We start from the raw sequence: 14,735 nt of genomic DNA on the forward strand, positions 1-14,735 counted from the left end.
TGAGCCCTTTACTATTCATTATATTTATGGATAATATCCTGAAACAGTGTAACAATAAAATAAAAAGAGAGCTGTATGTAGGATTTAAAAATCTTCAGAGAATAGAAATCACGGAATGTGCATTTGCAGACGATATTGTCATTACAGCAGAAAGTGAAAGAGTTTTACAAGAAAACCTTACAATATGGAACGACATACTAGCAGAAAATGGGATGAAGATAAATAAAAGTAAAACCAAAGTAATCAGTATCACATGAATAACAAAATCTAAAAATTAAATTACAAGATGAAGAACTGGAGCAAGTGTCGCAGTATCGCTATTTGGGAGTAATTATACAAGAAACAGGCAAACATAATGTTGAAATAAATGACAGAATAGAGAAGGCTGCTCGGACATACCATACATTAAATAAAGGATTTATAAGTAAAAGAGAAGTATCAAAAGTCACAAAGATACACAAAGTCACAAGTCTATACAAAGTTATATTCAGACCAATTCTAACTTATGGGTCTGAATCATGGGTCCTTAATGACAGAGAAAAAAGCAGAATACAAGCGATGGATATGAAATATTTACGTAAGGTCAAGGGGATAACTAGGAGAGATAGAATACGAAATGTAGATGTCAGAGCAGAATTAGAAATTCCGTCTGTGTTGGAGTTTGTAGAAAATAAACAATTAAGTTGGTGGGGACATTTGCAGAGAATGAATGACAACCGACCAGTCAAACAAGTGTGGGAAGCAAGAATTCAACACAAACGTGGAAGAGGCAGACCAAGGAAAACATGGGATGACGTGATTGGAGACACATTTAAGAAGAGAGGAAAAACGTGGACGGAAGCAAAAATATTAGCAAGACACAAAAAAAGTGGGGAAAATTTGTACATGAAATTTAAGTGTTAACTCTTAGGGGTAACCCTGGGAGTAATTATCGTACACCTTAGGGTAAAACGAGTAACTGATTATATATGTATATATAAAAGTTATTTATATGCTTTAACATAATTTCTAAATATTTATATCTTTTTCAATTTTGTGTATGTATGTATACACTGTTATTAGGCGTCAACGCCCTTCGGTAGGGATCTATGGAGGAGTATCACCAAGCCGCAAGCCCTTATCCCTTGCCGTACTGCTCCTCAATATGCCGATCAGACGCAAGTTATTCCAGACCAAGCCTTAGATTCTATTGAATTTTATACTACCGACGTTGGCCTTTTTATTAATTTCATGACCTGGCTAAGGCTCGAACCGTCGTCGATCGCAAATCCACTAAACTTGTCGATCGACTGACTGCGCCTCAGCGAACTGGACCGTCTAGACCGATTATTTTTCAATTTTAAAGCTCCTAAAATTATTGGGTATGCCCGTTGCCAAGTAACGCATAAGAGGCCAATACCCCACAAGGAAGAATGGAACGAGAGTTATTTATATTATAAATTAATCATACCTTGTCTGTCATCCTATCCAAAAACGGCTTAATATCATCTTCTTCGGCGTGGAAAAACTTATCAGGATGTCCCTCTGCAGCTGCGTACGTCAGCAGATCGATAGCAGTCAATCTGGCTTGCTTTCTGGTAGGTACGAAGACGATCGCTGGTTTGTGTGGGCTATGTCGCAAAATGGCATTGTATACGGGCTTGGCCATGGCTATCAATCGCGAGGCGTTGTGAGTGATGTTAATACTTTGAACGTGAAGTTCCAGATTCACGGGACGGACGCTCGGATGGAAGTTGAATGTGGCGTTGGAGTTGCAGCCCAACCATTGGGCGACGTCCTTGTAGTCAGCCAACGAAGCACTTAGTGCGATAATACGGATCGGTTTCTCAATCTGCGACGAGATGTACCTGTAAACGAATATTAAGGATTGTTTTAAAAATTTGGAAAAGATTACCCTAAAAATTAGTTGAATAAAATCAAATGAAAATATATGTCACATATGGATTATGAATGCTTCAGAAGTCAAACTGTGTAAGTCAAGTTTTACATAAAAATGACTTATAAGATGTAACACCTAAGAATACACCAACTACAAATAGCTTATCCTTGTTTGAATTTATTAATATGATACTTATATGATGATTAATGAAGACGGTTTATTTATTTTTAATGGCTCCTCATTTTTCTAACAATTATTTTCACAAACATCATATTATCTCATTTCAAGCATTTTATTGACTTACACCGATTGGCTTCTAAGGCATCGATATATAAGAGATTATATTTCACAAGATCGAAAACCAATATGAAGAAACCAAAGATGAGAGTGGATTCCGTGTTGGCAGAATTTGTGTTGATAATATATTTGTACAACAATTTATAGAGAAAATAACTTACGAGAGAGAATACGAAAAAACTGGACTAAGATGGGCGAAGTCAAAACCCGAGCAAGAAGTAGAAGAGAATGGAACGAACTAATACACAGTATATCCAGAGAATAAACAAGAAAGAAGGTCCTTGACGTGACCAGTCACGAATCTTACACTTTTGGCGAAGAAACGCATAAGCGCCAATTACTCCACAAGGAAGAATCGTTTTTCGTTGACTTAGAGAGAAGGCCTGTGATACATTACATTAAAAATATTGATTCAAATAATAACGAAGGCAGACGTAAGTAATACATAATATATCAACGCTATTCGCGGTGTGCAAGTACTTGGAGGAGATACAAGAAACGATCATGCGCGAATAGCGGAGAAATCTTGCAACTTTCTTAAATTATTCATATTGTCAATTGAAATTGTCAAATTGACGTATATTTGATACCTACTGTCATTGAAGACGAAAAATTATATGTTGCTCACAATATTGATATGATATGCAATTATTCTCAAACCAATTCAAGACCGAGAGAGGTGTTAGACAAGGATGCGTGTTGTCACCTGACTTATTTAACATTTATGGTGAACATATCATGAGGATGGTTTTAGAAGGATGGGCCGGTGGAGCAAGAGTAGCTGGTAGGAAAATCTCTAATTTAAGATTTGCTGATGACACTACACTTATAGCAGCAAATGAGCAAGAAATGTTTGATCTTCTGCGAAGAGTTGAGTACGAAAGCAATAAAGTTGGTCTGAAAATCAATAAAGCTAAGACAAAAATGATGGTGGTCGACAGATTTGACACTATTCAACTGACTAACATATTACAGGAATACCAGATAGTAAACACCTTTGTCTATCTCGGGTCTAGTATAACTAACGATGGTAACTGTGAAACAGAAGTTCGGAGACGTATTGGTATGGCAAAAAATGCGATGAGTCGCCTAACTAAAGTTTGGAAAGACAGATCTATCTCTCAAAATATCAAGATGAGACTGGTGAATGCCCTTGTATTTTCAATATTTCTATACGGAGCAGAGACTTGGACTCTTCGCTCATGCGAGCGCCAAAAAATTGATGCCTTTGAGATGTGGTGCTGGAGAAGAATGCTGCGCATACCTTGGACAGCTCATAGGACAAACGTTTCCATTCTAAACCAACTCAATATTAAAAAAAGGCTGTCCACAATATGTCTGCAACGAATTCTGCAATTCTTTGGTCACGTGGTTCGCAGAGGTGACGACAGTTTGGAGAGATTAATTGTTTCTGGAAACGTTCCGGGGAGAAGATCAAGAGGACGATCACCAACTAGATGGTCTGACCAAATAAAGCATTCAGCTGGAAACTCATTCTGCAAAGCGTTTAGAGCAGCTGAAGATAGAGACCAATGGAGAAACATTGTTAGGAATATTGGAAGAAATCACGATCCTCAGTAATGGGGAAACGACAGGAGAGAGAGAGAGAGAGAGAGATGCAATTATTATATAAAAGTATATTTAATTAATTGTATTTTGCTTGCAGTACTGCATTTTAATAATTAATTTTTAATAACATAACCTAAATATTACTTTTTCTTCTTATAATTTTTTTTGGCTATGGCCTTGACAATTATCCAGCAACCAGGGATAATATAATTGGCCAATATAATTAAAAGTGCGAAAAATGTTGCCGAGCTATGAAACCAGGTGTCGTTTTTCCGAACTTGCACGGTCCCAATAGAGAACATGTACCTACGTAAATGCAAAAAGTGCTGTTAAAATGAAGACTAAAATTTCAGACGCAGACTGTTACAAAAAGCTTAAGACAAAGATATTATTTGTCCCCAACTCTATTCAAAATTTATATTCAGGAAGCACTAAACAACTAAAGAAGAAAATGCAAAGGAATGGAAATAAAACTTGGAAACAAGTACCTAACAAATATTTTTTTCGTAGACAATCAAATGATTATGACTGGCATTGACGAAGAAATGGATTAAGTGATTCGAAACTTAACCGAAGAATACGAAAATTGGGGACTCACCATCAACATTAACAAAATGAAATATCTTAAAATAAAGGGCGAAGAAAGAAACCAGCAACTCTCGATTATAAAAAAATGCGGAGAATTTAAATACCTAGGGACAGTGATAGCGAAGGAAGGGAAAATACAATAAGGTCGAAATATGGTACCGACTCATTACTTTGGTTTCCTAAAATTCGTTTACGAACAAAAATGACAATCTACAAGTCGATTGTAGAACCAATTTTGACGTGAGGATCTGGCAAATGACGATGAAGGAGAAGATAAAACTGAAAGTAGTATAAATGGACTATACTATACAGGGGGTTTCATTAATAATTGTCCAAATAGTAACTGGAGAAACCTTAGCACAAAATACGAAGATTTAACATAAAACACTTAAATAAAATGTGGTTCCTTACTGAGTTAAAGGGTGTTTTATCTAAAAATTTAAAAACTATTTTTGCTCAGCATTTTAATACTATTTGACGTATCCTTTTCATACTTGGCAGAAAGTGCGACTACTATACACCTTACTAAATTATGATAAACAAACGTTTCTGGCTATTACCAGAGGCGTACAACTGGTAAAAGTGAATGGTTGACCCTTTCCAAATTCTACGCCACTGGCGGAATTGCTATTTTAGTTCAATTTTTGGATTCTCCAACACTTTTTATGAAAATAATATACTCTTCGTTCGTAACGATAAAGTCATTAGTTTTCGAGATCTTTGAAGTTAAAAATGAAACGACACGGTTATTTTGATTAATTTATTGTGTCGCTTCATTTTTAATTTCAAATATCTCGAAAACTAATCATTTTATCGTTACGAATGTACGATATATTATTTACATAGAAAGTATTGGAAAATCGAAAAATTACACTAAAATAGTAATTTCGTCATGGGCGTAGAATTTGGGAAGGGTCAACCAGCCACTATCCCCTGTCGTACGCCTCTGGTAGTAGCTAGAAACGTGTATTTATCTTAATTTAATAGGGTGTACAGAACCTTCACTTTCTGCCAAGTATGATAAGGATACGCCAAATAGTTTTAAAGTACTGGGTACAAATAATTTTTAAATTTTAATCATATTATGAATTATTTCATAAATTAATCAAAATAACTGTGCCGTTTCATATTTAACTTCAAATATCTCGAAAACTAATGACTTTATCGTTACTAATAAAGAGTATATTATTTACGTAGAAAGTATTGGAGAATCTAAAACTGGTACTAAAATAGTAATTTCTCCAGTAGCGTAGAATTTGAGAAGGGTCAACCGTTCATTATCCCCTGTCGTACGCCTCTGGTAGTAGCTAAAAACGTTTGTGTATCATAGTTTAGTAGGGTGTACAGTAGTCGCACCTTCTGCCAAGTATGAAAAGGATAGGTCGAATGGTTTTAAAATGCTGAGCAAAAATAGTTTTTAAATTTTTAGATAAAACACCCTGTAACTCAGTAAGGAACCACATTTTATTTAAGTGTTTTATGTTAAATCTTCGTATTTTGTGCTAAGGTTTCTCCAGTTACTATTTGGACAATTATTAATGAAACACCCTGTATATAAATGAAAATAAAAGGGAAGAAGCACGGGAAGGATTTACAATACGGTAGATACAATAGAATCCAAACAACTTTTATGGTACGGGCATGTAATGTGAATGAAACACGAACGATAACGAAAACAGGCCTTAAACTATGTTCTATAGAATAGAAGGAGAAGAAGACCAACATTAGAATGGAGAGAAGGAATCAGAGGCTTAATAAGAGATAGAGCTTTGAAAGAAGATGACGTCAGGAAAGAAGTTTGATGATAAAGAGACTTGGTTTTGGTCAAATGAAGTACAAGGAAAAATAAAAGATAAGGGAAAATTATATAAAAAGTGGCAAGAAAAAAGATCGGACATTGATCTTCAAAACTATATGGTCGCCAAAAAGGAAGCGAAAGTAGCAGTAGTAAAAACTAAAGCAGAAGCGTATTCAAACCTATACGATCAACTTGATACCAGGGAAGGCGAAGCAAAGATATATACAATAGCAGAACAGAGAGCAAAGAAAGTAAGAGATTTTAATCAGATTAGATGTATCCGAGATGAAAATAATAAAATACTAATTCACGAAAAGGATGTCAAAAAGAGATGGAGAAAGTATTTTGACAGCTTATTAAATGAAGAATTTGACAGACAGCCTGTGGAGTTAACGGAGACAGTAATAGTAATGGTTACCAGAATAACAAACGAGGAAGTGGCTCAAGCGCTTCAAAAAATAAAGAAAGGAAAAGCAGTCGGACCAGATCATATTCCTGGAGAAGTATGGAGAGCATTGGAAGAGACAGGAATAAGTTGGCTATCAGGTCTATTTAATAGAATTATGGAAGTTGGACAAATGCCAGACGAATGGAGAAGCAGTATATTAGTACCTGTCTACAAAAACAAGGGAGACATACAACAATGTACAAACTACAGGGCTATAAAACTGCTTAGCCACACCATGAAAATATGGGAAAGAGTAATTGATAGACGGAAACGTGAAGAAACCGAAATATCCGATAATCAATTTGGTTTTATGCAGGGCAGATCAACAACAGGTACAATTTTCATAGGACAGGTGTGTGAGAGACTGATAAATTTCAGGTGAAAGTAGGATTGCACCAAGGCTCGGTGCTTAGTCCTTATTTATTCTCATTAGTTTTGGACCAGATAACAGCGAAACTACAGAGTAGCATTATATGGTGCCTAATGTACGCTGATGAAAAAATTCCAATGAAGCTGAAGGGAAAATTCTATAAACAGCCGTAAGACCGGTTATGATGCACGGAACTAAATGTTGGGCAGTGAAGAAGAAAGAGGAAGAACGAATGCATGTGGCCGAAATGAGAATGCTTAGATGGATGAGTGGAGTGACAAAGAAGGATAAAATTCTAAATGAGTATATTAGGGGAAGTCTAGGTGTGGCACCAATTGATACCAAAATGAGAGAGCATAGGTTAAGATGGTTTGGTCATGTTCAACGTCGAGACGTTAATCATCCAATACGAAGAATAGCTGAAGTGCAGATTCCTGGAAGGAGTAGGAGAGGAAGACCAAAGAAGACCTGGGGGAGACGATAAGGCAGGATATGTTGGTAAAGGGGATTAACATTGATATGATCTAAGATACAATTGTGTGGAGAAATGCAATTAGGGAAGCCGCACCCGCATAGGGATAAGGCAAAGAAAATGATGAATGAGAGATAGAGCCATAAATGGGAAGAAATGAATTGACCGAAAAATGAACAAGATACATACCTCATTCTGGAACATACAACTTCTATCACTGGTCCGTCTTCACCTCCAAGAAGATGTAACTCGTCAACAATAAACAGGTTAACGTTCTGTACATTTTTCCTTTGTTTCCATCTTCGGGAAAGTACGTCCCACTTTTCAGCTGTTGTTATAATTACCTAAAAACATAAACATATTAATAAAGAATGCAATGATATATTCTTGTTGATTTAAAAAGATAAATATATTCTTGTAGATTTTGCACATTCAGGAAAGTAACAGTCGTAAATTTTTCCTATTTTCAAAATAAGGGATCAACCGTCAAAAGTCATCATTAGGGCTTTTCAATCCTGTGTGGGTCCTATCTTACTCAAGAATTTATCTCCAGTCTATATCTTCCTGGCCTTCTTCATTTACATTTTGATTCCTTACCCTGTTGGTGATTGGTGGCAACCCTTATTGTAACAGGGTGTTTCATTGGGAAACGGAAATACTTTAATGGTGAATAGAGGTCACCGAGCTGGTTCTGGATATAGTACATTTTTTGCCCTACCGACTTTTATAACCGAGTTACAGGGTGTTTTATCGATTTTGCCCATTTCTTTCCTAAGCCATAACTTTAGAACCACCCTGTATATTTCTTTGATATTTGGTACACATATGTCTCATTCAAAACCCAAACGACCGACATACTAACCATAAGAAAAATCCAGGTCCGGATTAACAAAAAATTATAAAGTAATTGTGACCTTAAAACAACACCCTGTATATTGAAATTTTGAAAATCTGTTTGCATATTTGAAAAGAGCACAAAAAAGTAAGTTTAATGGTTCGCTTTAATTTTTGGGCCAGACAATTTTATGACTTTAATTTTGAAATTATATTGAATTTTTTAAGAACTTTGACATTAAAAAGCAGATATTATTAACTTTTAGTTATAAATCATTAAAGTTAATGAATAAATACTTATTTTAAAAATAATCAATACTTATTTACCACATTGGAAAGACCCAATTACTAATGATAAGAAAAATCCAGGTCCGGATTAAGAAAAAAATATAAAGTAATTGTGACCTTGAAACAACACCCTGTATATTGAAATTTTGAAAATTTGTGTATTTTAAAAGAGCATATAGAAAACTGCGTTAAAAGGTGCATGTCAAGTTTTTGCGCAGATAATTTAATTACGGCAATTTTGAAATCATATTGATTAATCCTGTCAAGGTCACAAGAAGCTACCAGAAAAATGAAGAACAATCCCAATGTACTTAGAAAGTCGGTTCGAAATATTTTAAAACGAGCAAAGAAATGCATCGAATAAAAATGCGGACATTTTGAGCAACTATTATAGTTCAAATATTTTTAATTTATGTTAAATTGTTGAATTGTAACGAATTTTTGTTTTATTAGATATAGCAGATTTTTAATTCTTTACTAAATCATTAAAATATCCCAATTCTCGCAATTCTAATTTTTAATGATGTGCATATCAACATTGGTGATGGATCTCCGAAAAGATGTATCTGAAATGAAAAATTCATTAAACTATCTTAACGAACTACTTGAGACAGAAAGAGTACGAGGCCAGGTACTATCTGAAACTGTTAAGGAATTAAAAAACGAAAACTGTTTCTTGAAAAAAGAACTAGGCTATGCATCATCTTTTATTAACACTATGGAATACCAAAAGATAAAAGACAACCTAGTTATATCAGGAGTCTCAAATCTCATTACAGAGAACCCAAACCAGGCAAAAGAGGTAGCTTTCTCTGTATTAAAAAATGTTGATCTGAGCCTTACGCAACAAAATATTAGGGCTGTTAGAAATCACAAAACTAAAAATGGGAAAAACTTACTAATAGCCACCGTGGATACTGAAAATAAGGTAAAAATTTTAAAGAATAAGGTTTCCGCTGGTCCACTAACCGGTCAGAGATGTAACTTACTTTGTGATACTAGGATCTATGTGAATGAAGAACTCACCGTTCACACCCTTAACCTGCTAAGGGAGGCAAATAAACTCAAGGAGAATGGATATCGCTTTGTATGGAGTAAGAATGGTAATGTATATGCACGAGTAAAAGAGGGGGATCCCTCTATAAAAATACATAGCTCCTACCATGTGCAGGCAATCATGCAAACTGAAGGAAAATAAGTATCCACTCCCCATTTACGTAACCCGTACCTGAAGTAAGTACTGATATCTTTAAAACCTTTTATGGAACCAAACACTATCTGTGATGAAGTACAAATATATGAGACGGAAACTCTGGATAATTTAAATAACATAAATTACTTTGATTACTGTGATCGAGATTTAAACATAATTCACCTTAACATAAGAAGCTTGCCTAAAAACTTTGACAACCTGATCTCATACCTTCAGTATCTTAATAAAAGTTTCGACGTTATTGCATTGTCAGAGACAAATAAAGTTGTAAACAAAATACAAAATCTTAACATACCAGGATATCAGCTGTGTTACAATGAAAGTGTAATAAACAAATGTGACGGCTTTATTTTTTATGTCAAATGTGAACTCTTAAAATCATTGGAAGTGATTGAAATTGAAAATTGTAAATTTCTTAGAATAGTTTTAAGTAAAAATGGGTATTCAGTGGGTATTACTGGTTATTATAGATGTCATAATGTAGATCAATTTAATCTAATTAGTGGCCTTGAACTAATCCACACTCGTTATAGTAAAAAATGCCAGATTGAGGTCTTCTGTGGTGACACAAATGTAGATATTTCCCCAACAAAAAATGTTAATAATCCCAGGTCTAAAGAGCTTATTTGTAGGTATCTAAATGTATTTTCTGTGGAAGGGTATAAGAGTAAAATTAATTGTTCTACAAGAATTGATGGTAACTCGAGATCCTGTTTAGATCACTTTTTTGTGCGGTCAGTAAATAAGTGCAATGCTGTAGTCTTAAGAGGTAGTCACTCGGACCACTATCCCATACTCTTGAATATAACTCTAAATAATGAATTTAATAATAATAACAAAAAAGGAAGATATGGTAAAGTGTTAGATAAAAATAGATTGCTAACATTATTTCAAACTGAGAGTTGGGATGATGTTATGAGGGAGCAGGATCCGAATCTGGCCACCACTAGTTTAATAAGGATAATTACACAGTTTATTAATATAGCAACACAGGTAAAATATATTAAATGCAAGAATAGAGTGAAACAGCCCTGGGTTACGCAGGGGCTGTTGAACTCTATTCGGCAACGAGACAATCTAAATAAACTTTGTGTTAAAAACCCATTTAATGAAAATTTCAAAAAAGAATATATAGTATATAGAAATATTTTAAGCAAAACTTTAGGTAGGGCAAAAGAAAACTATTTTAAAAATCTATTTGATAAAAACTGTAAGAATGCTAAGGAAATCTGGAAAACTATAAAATATGCCACAAATGAAAACAGCAATAGACCTAGTATTTCTAATATAGTAAGTAAGGATGGGAGTTTGATTGAGGATGACAGGAAAATAGCAGAAAAATTCAATAGCTACTTTAGTTATGTGGGAGAGACGTTAGCCTCAAAAATAAAAAAACCACCAGATCACATTGTAAATTCTTTAATAGAGCAAGGAAATATAAATAATAGCCTGTTTTTAAAACCTTTTTCGAGTGGTGAAATGGAAAAAATTATAAACACATTAAAAAACAGTGATTCAAACATAGGTAATGGTATCTCAAATAATATAATTAAGTACTACAGTAAATTTCTCATTAAACCTTTATTATACTTAGTAAATCTTATCTTTGAGCAAGGCATCTTTCCGGACGCACTGAAAGAAACAATAATTGTCCCTATTCACAAAAGTGGTCCAAAAGATATAGTTAGCAATTATCGTCCAATTGCCCTCACAAACAACATAAGTAAAATCATAGAAAAATGCATTAAGTTAAGATTATGTAATTACCTGGAGAAGCATAGTTTATTATCATCAAACCAATATGGCTTTAAAGAAAACTATGGCACAGAAGATGCCTTAATTAAACTTTCAGATCAAATTATTAATAGTTTCAACAATAAAAAGAAATGTATGGTCATTTTTATTGATCTGGCCAGGGCCTTCGACACTGTGTCACACCGTATATTGCTGGAGCGACTTAAGAAAAAGGGAATAAGAGGTCTTCCTTATAATTTGTTCAAATCTTATTTGGAAAATCGCTCCCAGAAGGTCAAAATAAATGAAACTTTAAGTGAATCAGCTCCAGTAACGTACGGTGTGCCACAGGGGACGGTTTTGGGTCCGGTGCTTTTTGTGTTATACATGGACTTTTTATTTTCAGTTCTCAAAGAGGCTAATATTATATGCTATGCAGATGACACAGCCATTGTTGTTTGTGAGAGCACTTGGGAAAAAACTCTTACCATAGCAGAGGAAATCATGGCAAAAATTAAAAGTTGGTTTGATGTCAGTCTGCTTTCAATGAATATCGAGAAGTCCCACTTTATGTGCTTCACAATGAATGAAGCCACGTCACCAGAAATTTTAGCTCTTAAAGTACATAAATACACATGTAAGGATCACAAAAAATGTGATTGTCAAGCTATTAAAGTTGTTGATAAAATTAAATACTTAGGAGTATTTTTTGACAAACACATGAAGTGGGAACCTCACATTGAATATATTTGTGGTAAATTAAGAAAAATTATGTACAAATTTTACATTTTAAGAAAATGTTTAACAAAGGATACTATCATAAATATATATAAAGCCCTAGTCGAATCTATCCTAACATATGGAATATGTACCTGGGGTGCAGGTTATTCTAACGTTCTATCCCCCTTAATAATAACACAAAAAACAATTTTAAAAATCATTTTATTTAAAAAGAAATGTTTTTCTTCAGAAGATTTGTTTATAGAAGCAAATGTAATGCAGATTTTTCAACTTTATATTAAAACCATTGTCAGACTCTATTGTAATAATAAGTTACCAAAACCCAGCTCAAACCATCAATTTCTAACTAGATTTACTACTAATAATATGTTAACGACTACTACACCAATATATTACACGGCTGTTCAAAAAAGCTTACTCTTCACAGCTCCAAAAATATTTAACTCTTTACCTCAAGAATTTAAAAATAAAAAATTTATTAAGATAAAGAAATCACTTTCTAGCTGGATAAAAAATATAAAAATAAATAACATATTCTAGTAATAATGTAAAACTTTATAGAACATAGACATAGTCTTTTGTAAATCTTTATTAGGTTAAGTGAATTTTCTCTTGTTTTCTTAATAATCAGTTACCTCCATTAGATTAATTTTATTGATTATAATAAATAGAATAAGTACACACACAAACAATATGTTCATCGTGTACTTAGCATCTAAGTTTTTGCATGTAAACTGATTTTTTCTTGAAATAAAATTATTTTTTATTTTATTTATTTATTTATTTATTTATATACCTACAAATCCAGAGAATATATGAAGCCAGCGTAGTAAATAAGTATTAAGTATTTTTAAAATAAGTATTGATTCATTAACATTATATTATTAAAAGTTACCAATACCTGGTGAGTTCTTTAAAATTACAATATAATTTCAAATTGATGTAATTAAATCAACGGCAAAAAAATTAAAATAAGCCTTTGTTCACAGTTTTTCATGCTCTTTTAAAATGCATAGACAAATTTTTTAAATTTCAATATACAGGGTGTTGGTTCAAGGTCACAATTACTTTGTATTTTTTTCTTAATCCGGACCTGGATTTTTCTTGTCATTAGTAATTGGGTCGTTCCAATGTGGTAAATAAGTATTGATTATTTTTAAAATGAGTATTTATTCATTAACTTTAATAATTTATAACTAAAAGTTAATAATAGCTGCTTTTTAATGTCAAAGTTCTTAAAAAATTCAATATAATTTCAAAATTAAAGTCATAAAATTGTCTGGCCGAAAAATTGAAGCGAACCATTAAACTTACTTTTTGTGCTCTTTTTAAATATGCAAACATATTTTCAAAATTTCAATATACAGGGTGTTGTTTTAAGGTCACAATTACTTTATAATTTTTTGTTAATCCGGACCTGGATTTTTCTTATGGTTAATATGTCGGCCGTTTGGGTTTTGAACGAGACATATGTGTACCAAATATCAAAAAAATATACAGGGTGGTTCTAAAGTTATGGCTTAGAAAAGAAATGGGCAAAATCGATAAAACACCCTGTAACTCGGTTAAAAAAGTCGGTAGGGCAAAAAATGTACTATATCTAAAATCGGCTCGGTGAACTCTATTCACCATTAAAGTATTTCCGTTTCCCAATGAAACACCCTGTATATAGTATCGAGACAAAATTCTTCAATTTTGTAAACAATCTTTAATATCGTCACTAGTCCTTCATTTATGTATGAGTAGTTTTCTCTTAATCGACATGTTCGTTATTTTATAGACGCCGGAATCTCCTCTTGTACCCTCTCTTCCCAGCTGCATAATATAAAAAATACATTGTACACAAAGCACGTTTTTTTATGTTCTATAAAATCTATCCGTTTACTAGAAGTATCACGGATTTTACGAGACATATACTTACTTGTCCTTTAGCCAAAAGTTTTAGATCAGTACCAGTTTCTCCGGTCAGCAATACCACTTTCTTTGCCAAGGCCTGTCCAAACTTATTATGCCAGTCGGCGAAAATCAGTTCAGCTAGGGCATCCTTAGGAACTAGATAAACGCATCGACCTTCGGGATTTCGGTCGAAGAGTCTGAGAATGGCAAATTCTGCTATTGTGGTCTTTCCCGATCCTGTCGGAGCGCCAATGAATATGTTGTCGTCTCCATTGTATACTGAGTTAAAAACCTGGAAAATAGATATTTATTTGTATGTTTTAGATATGCTATAATTATAATAAAAAATAAGTATAGTCGTCACTTGAAGGCTCAACAAAGGAAACGCAGACCAGTGGTTAAAATTGACAATAGATCATGAGAAACACACTTTACAGAACTATATAAATGTAAAAGAATGAAGAGGAAGAATTCTCAATGGAAGACATGAAAGTTAATGAAATAGGGATACCAACATATTATGATGAATATTTATAGATCAATAAAAAAGAAACAGAAAAAAACACCTGGTCCAGATGAAATTCCCAACGTCATCATCATCATCAGTG

The 14,735-nt window shown here is 33.6% G+C and overlaps 1 protein-coding gene across 1 annotated transcript in view; it reads right to left on the reverse strand.

Annotated features, from left to right (window-relative positions):
• Window positions 1-14,735, reverse strand: part of LOC114328905 (putative U5 small nuclear ribonucleoprotein 200 kDa helicase) — an 89,919-nt gene that overhangs the window by 25,373 nt on the left and 49,811 nt on the right. The window contains exons 10-12 of the mRNA XM_028277885.2: window positions 14,153-14,419; window positions 7,611-7,765; window positions 1,451-1,847 (exon numbers count right to left, since the gene is read on the reverse strand). Of these exons, the coding sequence (XP_028133686.1) occupies window positions 1,451-1,847; window positions 7,611-7,765; window positions 14,153-14,419 (819 nt within the window). The remainder of the gene's footprint in view (window positions 1-1,450; window positions 1,848-7,610; window positions 7,766-14,152; window positions 14,420-14,735) is intronic.

This window comes from Diabrotica virgifera, chromosome 4, assembly GCF_917563875.1.
Source record: "Diabrotica virgifera virgifera chromosome 4, PGI_DIABVI_V3a".
Classification (NCBI taxonomy): Eukaryota; Metazoa; Arthropoda; class Insecta; order Coleoptera; family Chrysomelidae; genus Diabrotica; species Diabrotica virgifera.